General features: G+C 45.2%; 1 protein-coding gene and 1 non-coding gene across 7 annotated transcripts in view; one reads left to right on the forward strand and one right to left on the reverse strand.

Annotated features, from left to right (window-relative positions):
* The window catches only part of LOC109888901 (liprin-beta-2), a 124289-nt gene that overhangs the window by 43472 nt on the left and 56013 nt on the right, over positions 1-24804 (reverse strand). For 4 of the 6 annotated variants that reach the window (XM_031823051.1, XM_031823052.1, XM_031823057.1 and 1 more), the window contains exons 4-5: positions 16920-17006; positions 14467-14580 (exon numbers count right to left, since the gene is read on the reverse strand). In XM_031823051.1, coding sequence (XP_031678911.1) covers positions 14467-14580; positions 16920-17006 — 201 coding nt within the window. Of the gene's footprint in view, positions 1-14466; positions 14581-16919; positions 17007-23832; positions 24553-24804 lie in introns of those variants that run through there. The other 2 variants (XM_031823053.1, XM_031823055.1) reach the window with 2 other exon arrangements.
* Positions 17188-17259, forward strand: trnae-uuc (transfer RNA glutamic acid (anticodon UUC)). Its single transcript has one exon. It is a non-coding gene; the product is annotated as a tRNA-Glu (tRNA).

Genomic DNA, 24804 nt, shown 5'->3' on the forward strand with positions numbered 1-24804 from the left:
TCCTAACTAGCTCTGCAGGCTGTGGCGTTCTGATATCCAACTATCCGTTTATCTAGGCTTGATTGGACTGTGTTGAACTGCTATGGGCTCTCATTCTGAGTGTTGTGGCTGACTAGCCTGACTAGGTCAACATGCCACTCAGGCTTTCAGAGTCAGTGATCAGAGTCCGGGGCCAAGCCCCTCTTTGTCCCTCTGAAACAGGACCTCTTCTTTTCCCTGGGCCAGGGACCAGAGCCAGAGGTGTGTCAGTCTGTCAGACCTCTCAGCAGACCCAAGGTGCCACTAGCCTGGTCGCAGATCTGTTGGTGCCGTATAACCAACTCCTAAGACATACAGTATGTTTGGCAGACAACACCCATAGTTGACTAAACAGCCAAAAGAGATCTGGGACTACTAAGTGGCTAAGATGCCACTGACTCTCTGCAACTGTACCCTCACCTGCTTGGTCAAGTAGGACACAGGGAGAAGGAAGGGGGGATGTGTGGTAGGTCAAGCTATCAAACCTGCAATCCTAGACTGGACTGGCTCTCTAATAGCAAATATTCATTCTTAGCCTTTTACTGCAGTGGGCTAAAACAGGGTCACACATAGTGTTTCTTGGTAGTCTTAAACAAATCTACTTTGAAACAAAAGTATACACATAACACACTTAGGTATGGGCTTAAAAAAAAAGACACCTGTACCATCTCAGATATAGAGTTGAAATGTGTTACATTTTTTTGTTTGCATCTCAACATTACACTTTATATACATCACAGAAGACTGAAACATCTAAAAACCGTTTGACCGGACCTTCGGCGTAAAAAACAAACAATAATAATGTTGATTAATTCCATCCATGAGGCCACTTCATTATTTGACTGCAGGAAACGGGTAGGCTAGGCTGGTTCATACTTTGTCTATCGACATGTCTGTATATAATTACAATGTCTTCATACCGTCACTCGGACTGTCGGTTTCCTTGTCGCAGATTGATGAAAAAAGTTCAACTTTGACCCTGTCACTGCATCCATTGTCATGGTTAACTGACTGAGACAGCGATTGAGAGTGCACATTCTAAAATTCTACTCACTGTAATTAGCTCGCCATTAACTTGTTAATAATGAATCTTGTGAATTTATTTTCCTGTAATAATGAATAAAACATTTCTAAAGTTAAGACATTGTCAGCGGCTAGCCAGATAACAAGGTAGCTAACCAGCCTTTAGTGTGTGTGTGTGTGTTTTTGTTGTCATGGTTGCTTTGATTAATTCCTTTCTCAGAATGAGGATGTCACTGTGACATTCTGGTTGTTGGGATCACAGAATGAAATAGAACACATTGCATTATAAAATGGGTTGTTTGGACCCTGGATGCTAATTGGTTGATATGCGGGAGTTGTTTATGCGGGATTGTGGGACAACAACTCCCACAAAATACAATGGCATGGTTATGTCATTATTCCACTCTCACGCAGCCCAGGCAGGAAACTCAAATTCATCTCCCTTGGAAAAAAAGCCTATACACTTAATTTTCCCAAATTTTACTTGGCGTCATTACGTCATGTACCTACGTTAAATAGGTATGCACGTCATCTACCTACGTTAAATAGGTATGCACATCATCTACCTACGTTATATAGGTATGCACATCATCTACCTACGTTAAATAGGTATGCACGTCATCTACCTACGTTAAATAGGTATGCACGTCATCTACCTACGTTAAATAGGTATGCACGTCATTTACCTACGTTAAATAGGTATGCACGTCATGTACCTACGTTAAATAGGTATGCACATCATCTACCTACATTATATCGGTATGCACATCGTCTACCTACGTTAAATTGGTATGCATGTCATCTACCTACGTTAAATAGTTATGCACGTCATCTACCTATGTTAAATAGGTATGCACGTCATCTACCTACGTTAAATAGGTATGCACATCATGTACCTACGTTAAATAGGTATGCACGTCATGTACCTACGTTAAATAGGTATGCACGTCATCTACCTACGTTAAATAGGTATGCACATCATGTACCTACGTTAAATAGGTATGCACGTCATGTACCTACATTAAATAGGTATGCACGTCATGTACCTACGTTAAATAGGTATGCACATCATGTACCTACGTTATATAGGTATGCACATCATGTAGCTACGTTAAATAGGTATGCACATCATCTACCTACGTTATATAGGTATGCACATCATGTACCTACGTTATATAGGTATGCACATCATGTACCTACGTTATATAGGTATGCACATCATGTACCTACGTTAAATAGGTATGCACATCATCTACCTACGTTAAATAGGTATGCACATCATCTACCTACGTTAAATAGGTATGCACATCATCTACCTACGTTAAATAGGTATGCACGTCAGCTTTGACGTGGGCCGATACCGATGTTGGCATTTTTAGCTAATATCGCCCGATTCCGATATGTTAGATATTGTGCATCCCTAGTTAAAATAATGTTTTACAAAAAGAATGCATTCATATTTTTAGAAATATGTTGGCAACTGTTTTAGAAAAGCAATAATGCTCTCAAACCCAATCCCGGAATTATCATGTGACAACTCCCTCCAAGGGCTGTATCCTGGCCCTTGTTGGGAGTTGTCATACGATAACTCCCGGGTTCTCTGGCATTTTTTGCTTTAATACAGTGCTGTCGGAAAGTATTCAAACCCCTTGACTTTCTCCACATTTTGTTAGGTTACAGCCTTATTCTAAAATGGATTAAATCATTCTAAAATGGATTAAATCAATCGATACACAATACCCTATATCATATTTTTTTCTTTTTCTTTTCTAATTTATAAAAAAATTTAAAAGCTGAAATACCACATTTACATACAGTACCAGTCAAAAGTTTGGACACACCTTCTCATTTTCTTTATTTGTACAATTTTTTTTACTATGTAGAATAATAGTGAAGACATCAAAACTATGAAATAACACATGTGGAATCCTGTAGTAACCAAACAAGTGTTAAACAAAACAAAATATATGTTATAGTTGAGATTCTTCAAAGTAGCCACCTTTTGCCTTGATAACAGCTTTGCACACTCGCTCTGAGTGAGTATAGGTCTGATGAGTCGATTGACGAAATAATCTGCTCAACACACTCACCCATTAGCTTTTGCTGGAACTGGCAGCAGATACTGAGAAGCATTCTCTTGACACTCAGAAAAGAGCTATCTCCATTTCAGGCTCAGAACAGCAGTGACAAAGATCAACCTTGCCATTGACCTTGCCTAATCACACCACGCACATTGTTTAAACAGATCTCATTAAAAACTTCAATGGAGCCAAACAATGTGAAGATAGACAGTGTCTGGTTATCGATAAAGGTCAAACACAAGGGACCTGCTAAGAGATACCAGCCACACCACAGAGCACTGTAGACAGTAGACACCAGTGGCTGTGGTCTCTAAACATAAATAAGCATTTATTGTATATTCTCCATGACAACTTGAGGGGGAAAAAAGGTTTTCCCCTAGACCTGTGCTTATGTACAAAAAAAGAAAAAAATCTGCCCGGAATTTGAGGTCAATTAAACTGAAAAACAACAAATTCACTTTTTACCATTGCCATTTATGGGGAGCAAACCGGCTCCAGAGTAGACAAAGGAGCAGTTGAAAAGCCCAAACAGAGGGCTTTTTGATTCCTAAATTAGGTAGCCTAATAAGAGGCATCAGCAGACACTGCTCAATGGCTCCTCTCCACTCACAACCCCTCACCCCTGTCTCTGATGGTAAGAGCACAAACTGGACAACTCTCACCCTGTCCCCCTCCCTAACCGCCACAACAAACATGGCTTACTTACTTACATCATATTGGCACATAAGGCAGCGACAAGACCTATCCACTTTTGATGATCCAAAGGCTGTTTGGCACGGTGTCCTGGTACACACAGCTAGAGTTGAAGTCGAAAGTTTACATACACCTTATACACCTTACGCCAAATACATTTAAACTCAGTTTTTCACAATTCCTGACATTTAATCCAAGTAAAAATTCCCTGTCTTAGGTCAGTTACGATCACCACTTTATTTTAAGAATGTCAAATGTCAGAATAATATTAGAGAGAGTGATTTATTTCAGCTTTTATTTCTTTCATCACATTCCCAGTGGGTCAGAAGTTTACATACACTCAATTAGTATTTTGTAAAATTGCCTTTCAATTGTTTAACTTGGGTCAAACGTTTCGGGTAGCCTTCCACAAGCTTCCCACAATAAGTTGGGTGAATTTTGGCCCATTTCTACTGACAGAGCTGGTGTAACTGAGTCAGGTTTGTAGGCCTCCTTGCTAGCAGAGGCTTCTTCAGTTCAGCCCACACATTTTCTATAGGATTGAGGTCAGGGCTTTGTGATGGCCACTCCAATACCATAACTTTGTTGTCCTTAAGCCATAATGCCACAACTTTGGAAGTATGCTTGGGGTCATTGTCCATTTGGAAGACCCATTTGCGACCAAGCTTTAACTTCCTGATGATGTCTTGAGATGTTGCTTCAATATAGTCACATAATTTTCCTTCCTCATGATGCCATCCATTTTGTGAAGTGCACCAGTCCCTCCTGCAGCAAAGCACCCCCACAACATGATGCTTCACGTGCTTCACGGTTGGGATGGTGTTCTTCGGCTTGCAAGCATCCCCCTTTTCCTCCAAACATAAAGATGGTCATTATGGCCAAACAGTTCTATTTTTGATTCATCAGACCAGAGGACATTTCTTCAAAAAGTACAATCTTTGTCCCCATGTGCAGTTGCAAACTGTAGTCTGGCTTCTTTATGGCGGTTTTGGAGCAGTGGTTTCTTCCTTGCTGAGCAGCCTTTCAGGTTAAGTCAATATAGCTCTTGTTTTACTGTGAAAATAGATAGTTTTGTACCTGTTTCCTCCAGCATCTTCACAAGGTCCTTTGCTGTTGTTCTGGGATTGATTTGCACTTTTCACACCAAAGTACGTTCATCACTAGGAGACAGAACACGTCTCCTTCCTGAGCGATATGACGGCTGCATGGTCCCATGGTGTTTATACTTGTGTACTATTGCTTGTACAGATGAATGTGGTACATTCAGGCGTTTGGAAATTGCTCCCAAGGATGAGCCAGACTTGTGGAGGTCCACAAATTTTTTTCTGAGGTCTTGGCTGATTTCCTTTGATTTTACCATGATGTCAAGCAAAGAGGCACTGTGTTTGAAGGTAGGCCTTGAAATACATCCACAGGTACATCTCCAATTGACTCAAATGATGTCAATTAGCCTATCAGAAGCTTCTAAAGCCACAACATCATTTTCTGGAATTTTCCACGAGTTTTAATGACTCCATCCTAAGTGTATGTAAACGTCCGACTATGGGTGCACCTAAACTATACAGTTAGAGCGGACATTTTCAGAGTCACATTTTTTCCCAACATTTTTATGTGCCGTTTTAAATTCAGAAAGACTATGCTGTCTGTTTTTAGTAGAGCCCACTCCCATAAAAATCTCTGCTCTTATAACACAATGGAGTCAGTAAGCCATAGGAAGTCACCCTGTAAGACCGAAAGGAAGTGGACTTTGTTTCCCTCCACCTTCTTAGTGACAAACTTTGTGCAATCGAGGTGAGTTACTCCAGGATGACATGACTGAGGGGGCATTTTAAATCCATGGGTGGCACGAGTAGTAATGCTTTAAAACAAGATTGGTCCTACTGTTTAAATGTACAAAAAATGTATCTGAAATGTACCCGTCTTATATAATAGCACAAAGATATGCGCCATACAAGTGTATCGGAAATGCAACCGTAGCTGCCATAGGCCTGCCTACACATGCTTTGCACATACCAACACGAACATGGCAGCTCGGCAAGATGCGCACCACTAGGCTATCAAAGATTCATAGATTAAACTTTGATCATTATAACTATAATCTACAATGCTGTCGAATGTGTGACACTATGCCATGAGCGTAACTAAGCCACCACTTCTCCAGGTGCGCAATATTTTCTGTGTGGGAGAGTTTGTTACACACACAAGCTATAGCAAGAGAGCAGGGAGGGGGCGGATAAGTAGGCTAAGTGTGTCGTTTTCATAGGTCTGACATCACTTTTACAGTAGCCTGTCACACAGCGACTGTGTGTAATACAAATGAATCACAACAGAGTGAACGTTTTCCTACTTGTTTTAGTAGGCTACACACGGTATTGGTCCTACTACTGCGACATGCAAAATGTACACAAATCTAGGCCTATCTGAAATGCAGCCATATACAGTGTCATTTTGCTCACAAGAAAGCAAGCGATGTTGAAGAGAAGCCCCATGAAGACTGGTAGCCCAAGATGCGCTCATTAAAACAGCACACACCATAACCATCGATTTAGGACCATGGACAGAAGGTTACCACCAGTCAGCGCGATGAAAGGATAACGTTAGATGCGCTGCCAAATTCAGCACCACCATAGTGGACAGCCAGGACAACAGGAGCACTGCACCAGGGCTCACCTCAGAGCACAACCAATTTTCCTACATTGGTTATTGTCCCTATACCCATCAAATAAAAGCAAAGCTGTATATCTGTCAATAGAAATTACATCTGCAAAAGCAAACAATGTCAGGGATTTCCTCCTCTTCTTCCGAAGAGGAGAGGCGAAAAGGATCAGAGGACCAATATGCGGCGTGGTAAGTGTCCATGGTTCTTTTAATATGTAAATGTACACATGAACACTACAAAACAATAAACATGAAAAACCTAAACAGTCCTATCTGGTGCAAAGACAGAGACAGGAACAATCACCCACAAACACACAGTGAAACCCAGGCTACCTAAGTATGATTCTCAATCAGAGACAACTAATGACACCTGCCTCTGATTGAGAACCATACTAGGCCGAAACATAGAAATACCCAAATCATAGAAAAACAAACATAGACTGCCCACCCAACTCACGCCCTGACCATACTAAATAATGACAAAACAAAGGAAATAAAGGTCAGAACGTGACAAACAATGACATTAGGAATCACAGATACATCTAAAATATGCATTGATGTAAAAGCAAAAGCCTAAACTATACTATACAAACATTTGCCAAACAACCAGTAGGCTTACATGAGGGAAAACCAATGAATAAATCATTCTGGCACGGCGGCGAGGGCCATCAAGGTTGTAACTTACCATTTAGACGAGTTGCAGCAGCCTCCCGATGCAGTGTTGAACCTCAAGAGAAGTTTCTGATTCCATTCTCCTTCCTGGCAAAATGTACTTGTCAGGTCCCCTCTCAAATGCCAGCTGGACAAGCTGGGCTTTTCGTTGACGTAACATGCTGTGTTCACTGAATACGTTCTTCAGGTTGGAGAAGGAATTTCGCACATTGCTGTAGATGCCCCCAAAATGTTAATCGCGCTTCAGTGCCAACAGCACAGTCGTCATTGCTGACGAAGGCCCGCTGTATCTTTGAAGAACCCTGAGTGTGGTCCATTTGTTGTTGCTGGCTGTGGTTCCGATTTCACTTCGCAAGAATGTGCGAGTCAAAATAAACTCTGATTCCACTGGTTCAGTTTCGGGTTAGATTCAACAGGTCGTCAGGTCTAGTGGCTGGGGTAACAGAGGTGCAGGTGCTTGTTGTGATGTCACCCTCGTGCTGCTGGCGCTAGGCCCGGGCTCTTCTCGATCTTGTTGGTCAGCAGGTGGTGTGGGGGATGGGCGGGTATTACATTTGCTGCTAGGCTCCTCAACCTCGGTGGTCAGTCCTGCAGGCTGTTCGTTGAGCTTGGCATGGCTTTCGACATGGTGGTCCTCAATTATTTTGCTCTTGACAGTGCCCAGACAGTTTCGGATATCCGTGCTGATCAAAGCTTAGCCAACTAGCTACAATTATTCAGTGCGCTGCTAACAAAACTTAACAAAGCTACTGTAATGGGTGTGTGCTGGTGGCAGGAAAGTCTGGCGCAGGAGAACAAACTTGGTATAAACGGAGTCGTTTAATAAGTACTCACAAAACTCAGAAAACCAAAATATACAAAATAATAAAAGTGGGGACAAAACCCATCGCACACCAGAATATATCTTGCACATAACATACAATCAAACAATCACTGACAAGGACATGAGGGGAAACAGAGGGTTAAATACACAGCATGTAATCGATATGATTGGAACCAGGTGTGAAGGAAGACGAGACAAAACCAATGGAAAATGAAAAATGGATCAGCGATGGCTAGAAGGTCGGTGACGTCGACCGCCGAACACCGCCCAAACAAGGAGAGGGACTTCGGCGGAAGTCGTGACAGACCCGGTCCCCCGGGGACTCACTGCGGTGACGGTGGTCTGCACCAACTTTCTGGCGCAGCACAGCTTGCTGAAGGTGGACATGGGTGGCCCATGTTTCCTCTTCACATCGGAACCAGTCGTCCACCACAGGAGCCTCGGTCTGACTCTGATGCCAAGGAGCCAGAACCGGCTGATACCCCAATACACACTGGAAGGGAGAGAGATTAGTGGAGGAGTGGCGGAGCGAGTTCTGGGCTATCTCTGCCCAGGGCACGAACGCTGCCCACTCCCCCGGCCGGTCCTGGCAATAAGACCTCAGAAACCTACCCACATCCTGGTTAACTTTCTCTACCTGCCCGTTACTCTCAGGGTGCAAACCTGAGGTAAGGCTGACCGTGACCCCCAGACGTTCTATGAACACCTTCCAGACCCTCGACGTGAACTGGGGACCCTGATCAGACATTAAATCCTCAGGCACCCCGTAGTGCCTGAAGACGTGTTTAAACAGGGCCTCCGCAGTCTGTAGGGCCGTAGGGAGACCGGGCAAAGAGAAGAGACGACAGGACTTAGAAAAACGATCCACAACGACCAGGATCGTGGTGTTACCCTGTGAAGGAGGAAGATCAGTCAGGAAATATACCGACAGGTGCGACCACGGCCATTGTGGAACGGGTAAGGGTTGTAACTTACCTCTGGGCAGATGCCTAGGAGTCTTACACTGGGCGCACACCGAGCAAGAGGAAACATAAACCCTCACATCCTTAGCCAAAGTGGGCCATCAGTACTTCCCACTAAAACAGTGCACTTTCCAACCGATCCTAGGATGACCAGAGGAGGGTGACGCCCAATAGGTCAGCCGGTCGCGGACAGAAGACGGAACGTACAGACGCCCAGCTGGACACTGGCGGGGAGCGGGCTCTGCACACAACGCCTGCTCAATGTCCACGTCCAACTCCCACACTACCGGTGCCACCAGGCAAGAGGCGGGGAGTACGGGAGTAGGATCCATGGGCCGCTCCTCTGTGTCATACAGCCGGGACAATGCATCTGCCTTAACGTTCTGGGAGCCTGGTCTGTTGGAAAGGGTAAACACAAAACGGGTGAAAAACATGGCCCACCTTTTCTGGCAAGGATTCAGTCTCTTCGCCGCCCGGATGTACTCCAGATTGTGGTGGTCAGTCCAGATGAGAAAAGGGTGTCTAGCCACCTCAGGCCAATGTCTCCACGCCTTCAAGACCTTGATGACAGCCAACAGCTCCCGGTCCCCCACATCATAGTTTCGCTCCCACGGGCTGAGCTTCTTTGAGAAGAAGGCACAGGGGCGGAGCTTCGGTGGCGTAACCGAGCGCTGAGAGAGCACAGCTCCTATCCCAGCCTCGGACGCGTCCACCTCCACTATGATCGCCAAAGAGGGATCCCGATGGGCCAACACGGGAGCCGAGGTAAACAGAGCCCTCAGGTGACTAAAAGCCCTGTCCACCTCAGCTGATCACTGCAAGCGCACCGGACCCCCCTTCAGCAGTGAGGTAATGGGACCCACTATCTGACCAAAACCCTGGATAAACCTCCGATAGTAGTTGGCTAACCCTGAGAACCGCTGCACCTCCTTTACCGTGGTGGGAGTCGGCCAATTACGCACGGCTGCAATGCGGTCACTCTCATTCTCCACCCCTGTAGTGGAAATGCGATACCCTAGGAAGGAGACGGACTGTTGGAAGAACTGGCATTTCTCAGCGTTGACGTACAGGTCATGCTCCAACAGGCGATCAAGCATTCTGCGCACCAGGGACACATGCTCAGTGCATGTAGCGGAGTATATCAAAATGTCATCAATATACACCACTACACCCTGCCCGTGCAGGTCCCTGAAAATCTTGTCTACAAAGGCTTGGAAGACTGATGGCGCATTCATCAACCCGTACGGCATTACGAGGTACTCATAGTGCCCAGAGGTGGTACTGAAAGCCATCTTCCACTCGTCTCCCTCTCAGATACGCACCAGGTTGTAAGCGCTCCTGAGATCTAATTTGGTAAAGAAGCGCACCCCGTGCATTGACTCTAACGCTGTGGCTATGAGCGGTAGCGGGTAACTATACCTCACAGTGATCTGATTCAGAACCCGATAGTCAATACACGGGCGCAGACCTCCCTCCTTCTCCACAAAAAAGAAACTCGAGGAGGCGGGTGAAGTGGAGGACCTTCGCAGGGATTCGGAGACATATGTTTCCATAGCCTCCGTCTCCGCCTGTGAGAGGGGATACACGTGACTCCTGGGAAGTGCAGCGTCTACCAGGAGATCTATCGCACAATCGCCCCGTTGATGAGGTGGTAATTGAGTCGCCTTCTTTTTGGAGAAATTCAAATTCAAATTCAGGGGGAATGCGCACGGTGGAGACCTGGTCTGGACTCTCCACCGTAGTAGCACCAACGGAAACCCCTAAACACCTACCTGAGCACTCTCGTGACCACCCCGTGAGAGCCCTCTGTGGCCAAGAAACAGTGGGGTTATGACAAGCTAACCAGGGTAGGCCCAACACCTGGGAAATGCAGGAGAGTCAATAAGGCAGAGACTAATTCTCTCCGTATGACCCCCCCTGCGTCACTATGCCCAAAGGCGCGGTGACCTCCCTAATCAACCCTGACCCTAATGGTCGACTATCTAAGGTGTGAACGGGGAAGGGCACATCCATGGAAATGATGGGGATCCCTAAACTACAGGCTAAAGCTCGAGAAATAAAATTCCCAGCCGCGCCTGAATCGACGAGCGCCTTATGCTGGGAATGCGGGGAAAACTCAGGGAACGTGACAGACACAAACATATGTGCAATATAGGGCTCTGGATGAGAATGGCGCCGTCTCACCGGGAGTGACGCCAGAGCGCCCTGCCTACTGCCTCGATTCCCAAAGGAACCAACCCAGGACTGACCGGCAGTGTGATCTCTGCGGCCACAGATGGTGCACGAGCGGGAACCCCCTCCGGTCTCCCTGCACATCGCCCCTCCCAGCTCCATGGGTATCAGAGAGGGGAAGCGGAAGGATGGAACCACCAGACCCCGATCTGAACGTCCGCGAGTAGCCAGCAGGTTGTCCAGCCGGATGGACAGGTCCACCTGCTGGTCAAACGTGAGGGTGGTGTCTCTGTAGGCCGGCTCCCGACGGACGTCCTCACGCAGACTGCAATGCTAATGGTCAATCAGGGCCCTGTTGTTCCATTTCGCGCCGGCAGCCAGAGTCCTGAACTCCAGGGCAAACTCCTGGGCGCTCCTCGTCTCCTGCCTCAGATGGTAGAGGCGCTCACCCGCCTCTCTATCCTCGGGCGGGTGTTCGAAGTCTTCCCGGAAAAGGTGGGTGAACTCCTCAAACTGGTCCAACGACGCACTCCAGGGCCAACGCATGAGACAAGGGCGGACACCCTCTCACGGCCCGATGGAGCCGGGTGGACGGTGGCCAGATACAGGTCTAATTACAATAAGAACCCCTGGCAGTTCACAGCCCTCCCGTTGTACTCCCGGGGCAAGGAGAGACGGATAACACTGGGTTCAGATGGGAAAGGGGCGCTCAGGAGAGACCCCGGTTGTGCTTGTGGAGGTGCTGGAAGATCTCCCCGTCTCTCCCAGCGGTCCATTGTCTGGACAACGTGATCCATGGCGGCGCCAAGATGGTGAAGCATAACTGCATGCTCCTGGACGTGCTCCAGCACCTCACTGGCCGGGGTACCTTCTCCTGCTGACTCTATAGTTCGGGTCGGTGATTCTGTAATGGGTGTGTGCTGGTGGCAGCGAAGTCAGGTGCAGGAGAACGAACTTGGTGTCAACGGAGTCGTTTAATAAGTGCTCACAAATCTCAGAAAACCAAAATATACAAAATAATAAAAGTGGGTACAAAACCCGTCGCACACCAGAACATATCTTGCACATAACATACAATCAAACAATCACCGACAAGGACATGAGGGGAAACATTGGGTTAAATACACAACATATAATCAATGGGATTGGAACCAGGTGTGAAGGAAGACAAAACCAATGGAAAATGAAAAATGGATCAGAGATGGCTAGAAGCTCGGTGACGTCGACCGCCGAACACTGCCCGAACAAGGAGAGGGACCAACTTCGGTGGAAGTTGTGACAGCTACTAGCTACTAGCTAGCCTATTATTAACTGTAGCAGTCTGCAAAAGGGACAGAAAAAAATCCCTGTCTAGGAACATCCTTTACTTCTTGACGCACACATCCCTGTAGCGGGATCATTTTCGTCAGCAACCGCTGAATAGCATAGCGCAACAGTCAAATAATATTACTTGAAAATATTCATATTCATGAAATCACAAGTGCAATATTGCGAAACACAGTTTAGCCTTTTGTTAATCACCCTGTCGTCTCAGATTTTGAAATTATGCTTTACAGCGAAAGTAATCCAAGTGTTTGTGTAAGTTTATCGATAGCCTAGCATAGCATTATGTACACTTAGCATCAGGAAGCTTGGTCACGAAAATCTGAAAAGCAATCAAAATTAAACGTTTACCTTTGATGATCTTCAGATGTTTTCACTCACGAGACTCCCAGTTACACAGAAATGTCACGCCCTGGTTTTAGTATTTTGTGTTTTCTATATTTATTTGGTCAGGCCAGGGTGTGACATGGGTTTATTTTGTGTTGTGTTTATGTATGGGGGTTTTTCGTAGGTTTTGGGATTGTGGCTTAGTGGGGTGTTCTAGCAAAGTCTATGGTTGCCTGAGGCGGTTCTCAATCAGAGGCAGGTGATTCTCGTTGTCTCTGATTGGGAACCATATTTAGGCAGCCATATTCTTTGAGTGTTTCGTGGGTGATTGTTCATGTCTCTGTGTGTGTTAGCACAAGATAGACTGTTTAGGTTTTCACGTTACGTTTATTGTTTTTGTATTGTTCGTGTTTTTTCGTCTATTAAAGATGTATCGAACTAACCACGCTGCATTTTGGTCCGACTCTCTTTCGACGGATGAAAACCGTAACAAGAAAATGTTCCTTTTGTTCCATAAAGATAATTTTTATACCCAAAATACCAACGTTTGTTTGTCGCGTTATGTTCAGAAATCCACAGGAAAGAGCGGTCACGGCAACGCAGACGGAAATTCCAAATAGTCTTCATAATGTCCACAGAAACATGTCAAACGTTTTTTATAATCATTCCTCAGGTAGTTTTTAAAATATATATTTGATTATATATCAAACCGAGTGTGTAGCTTTTTCCATAACAGTCGGAGGAACAATGGCCGCTTTACTCAATTGCGCACAAACTCACTCTGAGAGCACCCACCTCTCCACTTACGCAATGTGATCCTTCACGCTCATTTTTCAAAATAAAAGCCTGAAACTATGTCTAAAGACTGTTGACACCTTAGGGAAGCCACAGAAAAAGGAATCTGGTTGATATCCCATGCATAGGAACACAGAGGTTTCAAAATAAGAGGCACTTCCTGATTGGATTTTCCTCAGCCTTTCCTCAGCCTTTTCTATCCTAATCTGTCAATTATATGCATATTCTAGCATCTGGTCCTGAGAAATAGGCCGTTTACTTTGGGAACGTTATTTTCCAAACATAAAAATAGTGCCCCCTAGCTTCAAGAGGTTACCAATTTAACGAAGGTGGTACCTTATGATTTTGCATGGCTAGGTGCCCAATCAGAATGCATTTTTGGAATTTAGGTAGAAAATATTACACCCCCCCCCTCACCCCTCCTCAGATAAAGAGTTAACACGGCATATAGCCTCTGTCCCAGTCAACTCTACTGGCAGTGCAATACTGGCAAAACCTGGCAGGGTAATTCATATACCATTTGGTAGGGGCACAAATTCTATCTGGGGAGTCCATTCCTGGCTTTGCCACCCCTTAGGCCCTGGTCACTCACAAGCAACAGTATTTTATGTTTGTAGGATGGTTATGAATGAAAACCACATTTCCTATTACTAATTTACCACACACTTACTTCACGCTAAAGGAACAGAAAAAGAACAGGCTGTTCGTTCTATTTGTTACTGAGCAACCTTGTAATCTTTAACCTTGCTCTAATCACACATTCACAAAATATAGTCAATTGATCTCGGACTAAAACAAGACTATGTGTATGTAGGAAACCAGTTGAGGTAAACAACAGCAGTTAGCTCTCTAAGCCGAGCAGTGATAGTGATAGTGTAGTAGTGATAGTGGAGTAGTGATAATGTAGTATGTCTCTTACCTGCTTTAGCATTTCCTCAGTGGAGTTGAGCTTGTGGTAGTGCTCCTCCAGAGAGCTCTCCAGGTCTCGGATCTTCTCTCCCTGGGCCTCCACTTGGTCTGTGAGCACGCTCACCTATAGCACACAAAGCCAACCCATACACAGGACACCTTACTCAGTCACTCACGTTGACAAATACCTCCTCTCTCCTGGTCAGGACTGGAGCGATCCGTATGCTAATGCTGCTAATTCCTCTGACAACCCACAGGTAGTTTCACTTCATTCCTCAGCCGGATTGGAACTCTATGTCAACAGCCATTGTGAAATATCATAGAAGGTAACCTACGCTTGCCATGGTTCACTGAACTACAAACACGGAGCTGAGTAAACTGAGCCCACAACTCTGGCCAGCTCACAATGAAGCAGGTGAAAGGGAAAGCGAGCACCTCTCTTTTACCTGCTCCACCCAATAATGTTTTCAGTCAACAGGCACAAGCCTGCTGGCCAATCAGCAGCGTTTGTCAGAGGGGCTTGAGGAATGTGCTGGCATGTGCGAAAGAAAGGGCTACTGTGGCACAACGCTGAGATAAAGCTAGTTTTAAGCAGCACACGTTGAGCTAGATAAGACATGACAGAGGCCGAGGAGGAAGAGGGAAAATATAAATATGCAATGTGTAGACTAGATTACAGATGTATAAACTACCAATTACACAGATGTAAAAAAGCATGGAGCGTCCCTGTCAAATCACTTGAGCCTGATGTTTACAGTACAACCAAATACGAGAGGCATTATCCAGACATGAAATGTACTAGGGGCGTTCTGTTTGACTGAGCTTCTCGGCTACACACAACCAGCCCCCAGCCCCCCTAGCCTGCCCTGGACATTCTAACATCTCTGTGATATACTGCCCTTCCTCTCTCAATTGAACAGCAGAGCCGTGAGGTCACTTGGGCCTGTGGACAGAGGTGTCACATGTCTCTGTCCCCCTAATGCCTTTACACTCACCTGACGTGACCCTGGTGACCCCTGAGGAAGGGCTCTCTCAATTAAATTAAATCAAATTAAAAGGGCTTTATTGGCATGGAAAACATATGTATACATTGCCATAGCAAGTGAAATAGATAATAAACAAAAGTGAAATAAACAATAAAAAATGTACTGTAAAAATTACTCTCACAAAAGTTTCAAAGGAATAGAGACATTTCAAAAATCATAGTATGGCTATGTACAGTGTTATAACAACGTGCAAATAGTTAAAGTACAAAAGGGAAAATAAATAAACATAAATATGGGTTGTATTTAAATCGTTTTTTGTTCTTCACCTTGTCTCTAATATGGACATACATTTGGCAGGAGGTTAGGAAGTGCAGCCCAGCTTCCACCTCCTTTAGTGGGCAGTGTGAGAACGAGGTCTGCCTATGCAAGGAGAACCAGGTCTGCCTATGCAAGGAGAACCAGGTCTGCCTATGCAAGGAGAACCAGGTCTGCCTATGCAATAGCAAGGCTATGCTCACTGGGTCTGTACACAGTCAAAGCTTTCCTTCATTTTGGGTCAGTCACAGTGGTCAGGTATTCTGCCACTGTGTACTCTCTGTTTAGGGCCAAATAGCATCCAGCTTGCTCTGTTTTTTTTGGTTGTTAATTCTTTTCAATGTGTCAAATAATTATATTTTTGTTTTCTCATGATTTGGTTGGGTCTAATTATGTTCCTGTTGCTGTCCTGGGGCTCTGTGGGGTTTGGTTGTGTTTGTGAACAGAGCCCCAGGAACAGCTTGCTTAGGGGACTCTTCTCTAGGTTAATATATCTGTAGCTGTTGGCTTTGTCATTGAAGGTTTGGAAATCGCTTCCTTTTACGAGGTTGTAGAATTTAACGTCTCTTTTCTGGATTTTGATCATTAGCGGGTATCGGCCGAATTCTGATATGCATGCATTATTTGGTGTTTTACGTTGTTCAAGGAAGATGTTTTTGCAGAATTCTGCATGCAGAGTCTCAATTTCGTGTTTGTTCCATTTTGTGAATTCTTGGTTGGTGAGTGGACCCCAGACCGTACAACCATAAAGGGCAATGGGTTCTATAACAGATTCAAGTACTTTTAGGCAGATCCTAATTGGGATGTCACATTTTATGTTCCTTTTGATGGGTGTAGAAGGACCTTCTTGCCTTGTCTCTCAGATCGATCGCAGCTTTGTGAAAGTTACCTGTGGTGCTGATGTTTAAGCCGAGGTAGGTATAGTTTTTTCTGTGCTCTAGGGCAACGGTGTCTAGATGGAATTCATATTTGTGGTCCTGGAAACTGGACCTTAGTTGGAACACCATTATTTTTGTCTCACTGAGATTTACTGCCAGGGCCTGTCTCTGTCTCTGTCTCTCTGTTTCGCTCTGTGCTCCTCCTTCACTCTATCTCTCTCTAAAAGCTAAACTATAATCCTGCAAGGATGATGGTGGGGCGACAGATGACAGGAGCACCTTACCTGGAGCACCAGAGACTCTTTGTCCCCCTCTAAGCGAACCAGCCGCTCCTGATAGCTCTCATTGTTCACAGGGGAGCAGAGGTTAACCTGCAACAACAGACATGGCAAAGAGGAGTCAGAGAGGTGGAGAGGGGGAAGGAGAGGAGGAGAAAGGTTGAAGACTGTCACTGAACAGGCTAAACAATTTAGTATCAACCATTCAATGATTCATCCGCACTGACCCAATAAAGAGGAAGAAATAAGACCAGTATTGTGTTTAGCAACATCTTCCCATATGGTCTAGCGGTTAGGATTCCTGGTTTTCACTCAGGCGTCCCAGGTTCGACTCCCGGTATGGGTACACACTGTTTCTACTGCACTGTTGTCTAATCTGCATTCAGTGTCAGATACAGTATTGAAGGCTGCAGCCAAAGGCCTGGCCAACAGAATGCTGGAGGACTGCTCCATTTCAAACAAAGTTTCTGATATGAGCTAGCTGGTTGAAGAAAAGGAACCAGTAGAACTGTGTTGACACCCAAATTTAAGCTCGGCTGAAAATCCTTAACACTTTCAACATCACAACAAGTGAAATGTGACCATGTGGCATTAACATACAAAAAACACACTCTTTGACCCCTAACATCAGAAACAAGTGTTTTCACTGATTTGCATAAAAGACACCTAATCACCTAATTTATACTAATTAGATATAGTGTGTTGCGTGAAACCTCAGACCTTAAAGACCAGTAAGATCCCCCTCTACAGAGGAATACAGTTTTTCCTTTCTCACTGGCCTCAGTCAGCTGACGTGGCGCATTAGGACACTTTCTGAACCAACCACTACATCGGTGCAAAGACCCTTGACTTCATACTAGGGCTTAACACTTGTCTTCCTCAGTCCCTGAGAACTTCTCCAGGGATGTCTTAACATCATGCTCTTGACTTAAGCCTGCAAGCTGAGTTTCTCTCTCTTTCTCTCTCTCTCTGAAAACCCACAGCACCATGTGATCATCTTGGGGACCTGTCATAAGGTCTGTCACAGCAGGGAAAAGTAACATGCTGTGACTTGTGTGCAGCGCTGAGCTGGGTTTTGTCTCACTGCACGGCTTCAGATAATCCTGTCTTAAATAGCTGGTCTAGGGGCCACTGCTTCAGATCACACTGACAGCACACAGCAGTTTCTCTGAGGTCATCCGAAAGGGCAGACCACTCAGAAGGCAGTTTCACAACTCACTTTCTAGTAGGTACAGCATTTCCATACCCACTTACTATGCATTATCACATGACCTCTCTGAGACTCAAATGTAGACAGTTAAGAACAAATTCTTATTTACAATGACGGCCTACCCCGGCCAAACCCTAACCCAGACGACATTGGGCGCCGCCCTATGGGACTCCCAATCACGGCCGGTTGTGATACAGCCTAGAATCAAACCAGGGTCTGTATTGACGCCTCCAGCACTGAGCTGCAGTGCCTTAGACCACTGCACCACTCGGGAGCTAGAGGGTGTTGCAGCCTCTATAACCACTGTGGTTATTATTTGAGCCTGCTGGTCATCTGTGAACGTCTTGAAGAACAACCTGGCCTAAATGTCCGTACTCTTATAATATCCACCCAGCACAGCCAGAAGAGGACTGGACACCCCTTGAAGCCTGATTCCTCTCTAGGTTTCTTCCTAGGTTCCTGTCTTTCTATGGAGTTTTTCCTAGCCACTGTTCTTCTACATCTGCATTGCTTGCTCTTTGGGTGTTAAAAGGGGCTTTATAAAATAAATATGATTGATTGATTGAATTTGATTGAGAGGAGAGGTGTGTGTATGTGAGTGCGCTTAACTTAATGCTTCTTAATACATAATATTTCTTTACCGCTTAACTTAATACTTACTTTGCCAGGTACCTCATGATTGATGTTGAACATGGTTTCATAAAACAATGCACCAAAGCAAAAGCTATACCCAGGTTCCTGCTGTGCTGCTAGATGTCCACGAGATCAAAGGGCTTGGTTACATCACTTCCTGAATCCTGACAAAGTCCATATGGAGTTCTTTAGCAGTGATTAGTCATGATACTGGCTGTAAACCCAAGCCAAAGCAGAGGAGAGCCAGCCCGTTCTCTGCCACACAGACAAATGACCACTTCCTCTCCTCTTAGGGGATGTGACGCATGTTACAGAGAACAGGGTTGTGTACAATACCCACTGGGCACAGGCGTCAATTCAATGTCTATTCCACGTTGGTTCAACCAGTGTGTGCCCAGCGGGTAGGCACCAAACAAAAGAAAATAAACTGAAACAGGGAGGGACTACTTGAACTTGTCCAATAAGAAACACTCATTTTTGCTTTTTGTTGGAAAGCCTTTTACTAAAATGTGCACTGATGAATATAACCCAGCTCTCTTTAAACAGAGCACCTAGAGCTGTAGTACATTGTACAGAGAGAGAGCTCAAAACATTTGCTATGGAAACTATAGAGGCATCTTTCTCAGGCTAGGCCAAGCCACAACGGAATTTCCCTTAACCCCTCTCTTATGCCATGAGCTACATGGCTGTTTGATGCCTCTTGAAGACATATTGTAGGCGGAGAGAGTGAAGGACAAATCCAAAGTGAGCAAAATATTATCCCACTGTCTGAGAATGCATGACGACTGTGTACAGTGCAGTTAGCAAAGGGACACCACCTGCTTTTAATGGCCTTAACAAATGTTTCTGTTGCACTTGAGTTTTACGGTGGACAGTCAGCACAGTTACTGGGTCTACGGTCTATCACGGATTACAAAAAGAAAACCAGCTCCGTCGCGGACCAGGATGTCTTGCTCCCAGACAGACTAAACAACTTCTTTGCTCGCTTTGAGGACAATACAGTGCCACTGACACAGCCCGCCACCAAAACCTGCGGACTCTCCTTCACTGCATTTCACTGCATACATTTAAACGTGTTAACCCTCGCAAGGCTGCAGGCCCAGACGGCATCCCCAGCCGCGTCCTCAGAGCATGTGCGGACCAGCTGGCTGGTGTGTTTACGGACATATTCAATCAATCCTTATCCCAGTCTGCTGTTCCCACATGCTTCAAGAGGGCCACCATTGTTCCTGCTCCCAAGAAAGCTAAGGCAACTGAGCTAAACGACTACCGCCCCGTAACACTCACTTCCGTCATCATGAAGTGCTTTGAGAGACTAGTCAAGGACCATATCACCTCCACCTGACCTGACACCCTAGACCCACTCCAATTTACTTACCGCCCCAATAGGTCCACAGACACCGCAATTGCAACCACACTGCACACGGCCCTAACCCATCTGGACAAGAGGAATACCTATGTGAGAATACTGTTCATCGACTACAGCTCAGCATTTAACACCATAGTACCCTCCAAACTCCTCATCAGGGTCTCGACCCCGCCATGTGCAACTGGGTACTGGACGTCCTGACGGGCCGCCCTCAGGTGGTGAGGGTGGAAACAACATCTCCACCCCGCTGATCCTCAACACTGGGGCCCCACAAGGGTGCGTTCTTAGCCCTCTCCTGTACTCCCTGTTCACCCACAACTGCGTGGCCATGCACGCCTCCAACTCAATCATCAAGTTTGCAGACGACACAACAGTGGTAGGCTTGATTATCAACATCGACGAGACGGCCTACAGGGAGGAGGTGAGGGCCCTCAGAGTGTGGTGTCAGGAAAAGAACCTCACACTCAACGTCAACTAAACAAAGGAGATAATCGTGGACTTCAGGAAACAGCAGAGGGAGCACCCCCCTATCCACATCGACGGGACAGTAATGGAGAGGGTAGAAAGTTTTAAGTTCCTCGGCGTACACATCACAGACAAACTGAATTGGTCCACCCACACAGACAGCGTGGTGAAGAAGGTGCAGCTGCGCCTCTTTAAACTCAGGAGGCTGAAAAAATTTGGCTTGTCACCAAAAACACTCACAAACTTTTACAGATGCACAATCGAGAGCATCCTGTCGGGCTGTATCACCGCCTGGTATGGCAACTGCTCCGCCCACAACCGTAAGGCTCAAAGCAGGGACCGAGAGACTGAAAAACAGCTTCTATCTCAAGGCCATAATACTGTTAAACAGCAGAGTGGCTGCTGCCATACATGTAAAAAATGTATCATTAGCCACTTTATACAATGCCACATAATATAATGTTTACACACCCTACATTACTCATCTCATATGTACAGTGCCTTGCGAAAGTATTCGGCCCCCTTGGACTTTGCGACCTTTTGCAACATTTCAGGCTTCAAACATAAAGATATAAAACTGTATTTTTTTGTGAAGAATCAACAACAAGTGGGACACAATCATCAAGTGGAACGACATTTATTGGATATTTCAAACTTTTTTAACAAATCAAAAACTGAAAAATTGGGCGTGCAAAATTATTCAGCCCCTTTACTTTCAGTGCAGCAAACTCTCTCCAGAAGTTCAGTGAGGATCTCTGAATGATCCAATGTTGACCTAAATGACTAATGATGATAAATACAATCCACCTGTGTGTAATCAAGTCTCCGTATAAATGCACCTGCACTGTGATAGTCTCAGAGGTCCGTTAAAAGCGCAGAGAGCATCATGAAGAACAAGGAACACACCAGGCAGGTCCGAGATACTGTTGTGAAGAAGTTTAAAGCCGGATTTGGATACAAAAAGATTTCCCAAGCTTTAAACATCCCAAGGAGCACTGTGCAAGCGATAATATTGAAATGGAAGGAGTATCAGACCACTGCAAATCTACCAAGACCTGGCCGTCCCTCTAAACTTTCAGCTCATACAAGGAGAAGACTGATCAGAGATGCAGCCAAGAGGCCTATGATCACTCTGGATGAACTGCAGAGATCTACAGCTGAGGTGGGAGACTCTGTCCATAGGACAACAATCAGTCGTATATTGCACAAATCTGGCCTTTATGGAAGAGTGGCAAGAAGAAAGCCATTTCTTAAAGATATCCATAAAAAGTGTTGTTTAAAGTTTGCCACAAGCCACCTGGGAGACACACCAAACATGTGGAAGAAGGTGCTCTGGTCAGATGAAACCAAAATTGAACTTTTTGGCAACAATGCAAAACGTTATGTTTGGCGTAAAAGCAACAAGGCTCATCACCCTGAACACACCATCCCCACTGTCAAACATGGTGGTGGCAGCGTCATGGTTTGGGCCTGCTTTTCTTCAGCAGGGACAGGGAAGATGGTTAAAATTGATGGGAAGATGGATGGAGCCAAATACAGGACCATTCTGGAAGAAAACCTGATGGAGTCTGCAAAAGACCTGAGACTGGGACGGAGATTTGTCTTCCAACAAGACTATGATCCAAAACATAAAGCAAAATCTACAATGGAATGGTTCAAAAATAAACATATCCAGGTGTTAGAATGGCCAAGTCAAAGTCCAGACCTGAATCCAATCGAGAATCTGTGGAAAGAACTGAAAACTGCTGTTCACAAATGCTCTCCGTCCAACCTCACTGAGCTCGAGCTGCTTTGCAAGGAGGAATGGGAAAAAAATTCGGTCTCTCGATGTGCAAAACTGATAGAGACATACCCCAAGCGACTTACAGCTGTAATCGCAGCAAAAGGTGGCGCTACAAAGTATTAACTTAAGGGGGCTGAATAATTTTGCACACCCAATTTTTCAGTTTTTGATTTGTTAAAAAAGTTTGAAATATCCAATAAATGTCGTTCCACTTCATGATTGTGTCCCACTTGTTGTTGATTCTTCACAAAAAATACAGTTTTATATCTTTATGTTTGAAGCCTGAAATGTGGCAAAAGGTCGCAAAGTTCAAGGGGGCCAAATACTTTCGCAAGGCACTGTATATACTGTACTCTATACCACCTACTGCATCTTGACATCTTTATGTAATACATGTATCACTAGCCACTTTAAACAATGCCACTTAATATGTTTACATACCCTACATAACTCATCTCATATATATATATATATACTGTACTCGATACCATCTACTGCATCTTGCCTATGCCGTTCGGTACCATCACTCATTCATATATCTTTATGTACATATTCTTCATCCCTTTACACTTGTGTGTATAAGGTAGCTGTTGTGAAATTGTTAGGTTAGATTACTTGTTGCATTGTTGGAACTAGAAGCACAAGCATTTCGGTACACTCGCATTAACATCTGCTAACCATGTGTATGTGACAAACACAATTTGATTTGATTTGTAGGTACTACTCCTTTCTTTCTATAAAATAATGTTATGAGTGGTTTATTTTGGCTGCATGATGCCCACTTAGGCTGCGGTCAAGTGGTTCCACCTCTTGACGTGCTCTGCATTCTTGGCACAACTCCTAGTCACTATTCCACTACCTAATAACTCACAACAACCCTGACCTGTCTTGTACAAGCACCTAAATTAACTCTCCTGTTCACTGTCACGCCAAGCCTACGAAAACATGTCCTACCATTACATTTAATTTCAAACCCTGGTATGTCTACTTGGGGAAAACCCATCTTACAAAACCCACCTTCTCAAGTCTTCGTCAATGGCGATTTCATGGCATTTTTGATTACACAGCAGAGTGCTGTGATATCACATAATCACAAGATAACATCGCTGAGACAGAGGAACAACAGCGCCAAGGCTCTGTTTGCAAAACACACATCAGCTGGTTTGTGCTGTAATGCCTCTCATCTGATAACACGTTTCCAGCGAACATGACACATAAGCTCACCAGGATACGCAACTACACTCACATTCAAACTAGTAGAAATGCATCAGGAAAAACTATTACCAGACCGGACAGCAACACCTCATAGGAATACCAATCTCATGAGGATATGGTCCATTCTCATGTTTGTGCAGTTCATTCTTACAGTTTGCAAAAACCTAGGCACTGAGAAAACCTTCTCAAGAAACATACCTCAAGTCAGAGAAAAACAGCCAACATATGAGGCACAGGCACTCACCTTTTTAAGCCAAGTGAAATGCTTATAAAAGTCAATATCACTTTCCATGTTGTCGGCCCATTGCTGCCTGAGATTCTTTTGGGTTCTTGAGTTGCTTATCCTGGCAATGGAGTGACTAGTGCTGTGGTGCTCTAGAGAGCTGCAGCCTGGAGAGGAAAGGCTCTCGCTGGCCCTCTATGTGCTGCTCGGTGCTCCGCTGCGTTGTGATAGGATTTATTACCCAGACTGCAGCCTCACAGCTCCCCTCCTCACTCCCCTCCTTGACGTGGTGAGACAACCGTCCAAATCTTTCCGCCGAGAGAGAGCGAGAGAGAAATAGAAACAGAGAGTGAGAAAGAGAGAGAGCGAGAGAGAGACGTCTGCTGCAGCAGCCAGTCACCTTAGCATCTGCTGTGACTGAGACTGAGGACCCAGGCAGCCCAAAGAGAGCAACAGGCTCTGTCAGCCGAGACACAGACCATGCCAACTCTCAACTCTCTTCTCTCTATTTTCTTCTCGCTCTCTTATTCCCTTGCTCTCCTCAACGGTATCGCCCTTTCTCTCTTTTCCTCTCTTGCTCACTCTTTCCTCGATGGTCTCTCCTAAACGGTCACTCCCTCCCTTTTTCTCTCCTCTTATTAACTTAAAGTCACAACGCAAGCCTGAACTGAACAAGACTGTGGCTTAAGATGAGAGGAAGCACCATTAAAGACACATACACATCTCTCTTCTCTCTCCTTATCTCTTTAAACTAAGCAATGAAGCAACAGCCCTCCTACCATTAGCCTTAGGTCCGACTGGAAATCATTATCTGGACCCCCCATTTCCTGTGTATGGGATCCTTCTCTAAAACAAACTCATCCCCCTCCTCACTGAACCATTTGGCTGCCTCTGACAGTATTCATGTGCACACTTCAAAGAGCACAGTCAGAGACAGAAAAACACAGGGGAGGGGGGGGGGTGGTGACATGTATGTAGGGAATGCTGCAACTT

Source organism: Oncorhynchus kisutch, linkage group LG4 (genome assembly GCF_002021735.2).
Source record: "Oncorhynchus kisutch isolate 150728-3 linkage group LG4, Okis_V2, whole genome shotgun sequence".
Taxonomy (NCBI): domain Eukaryota; kingdom Metazoa; phylum Chordata; class Actinopteri; order Salmoniformes; family Salmonidae; genus Oncorhynchus; species Oncorhynchus kisutch.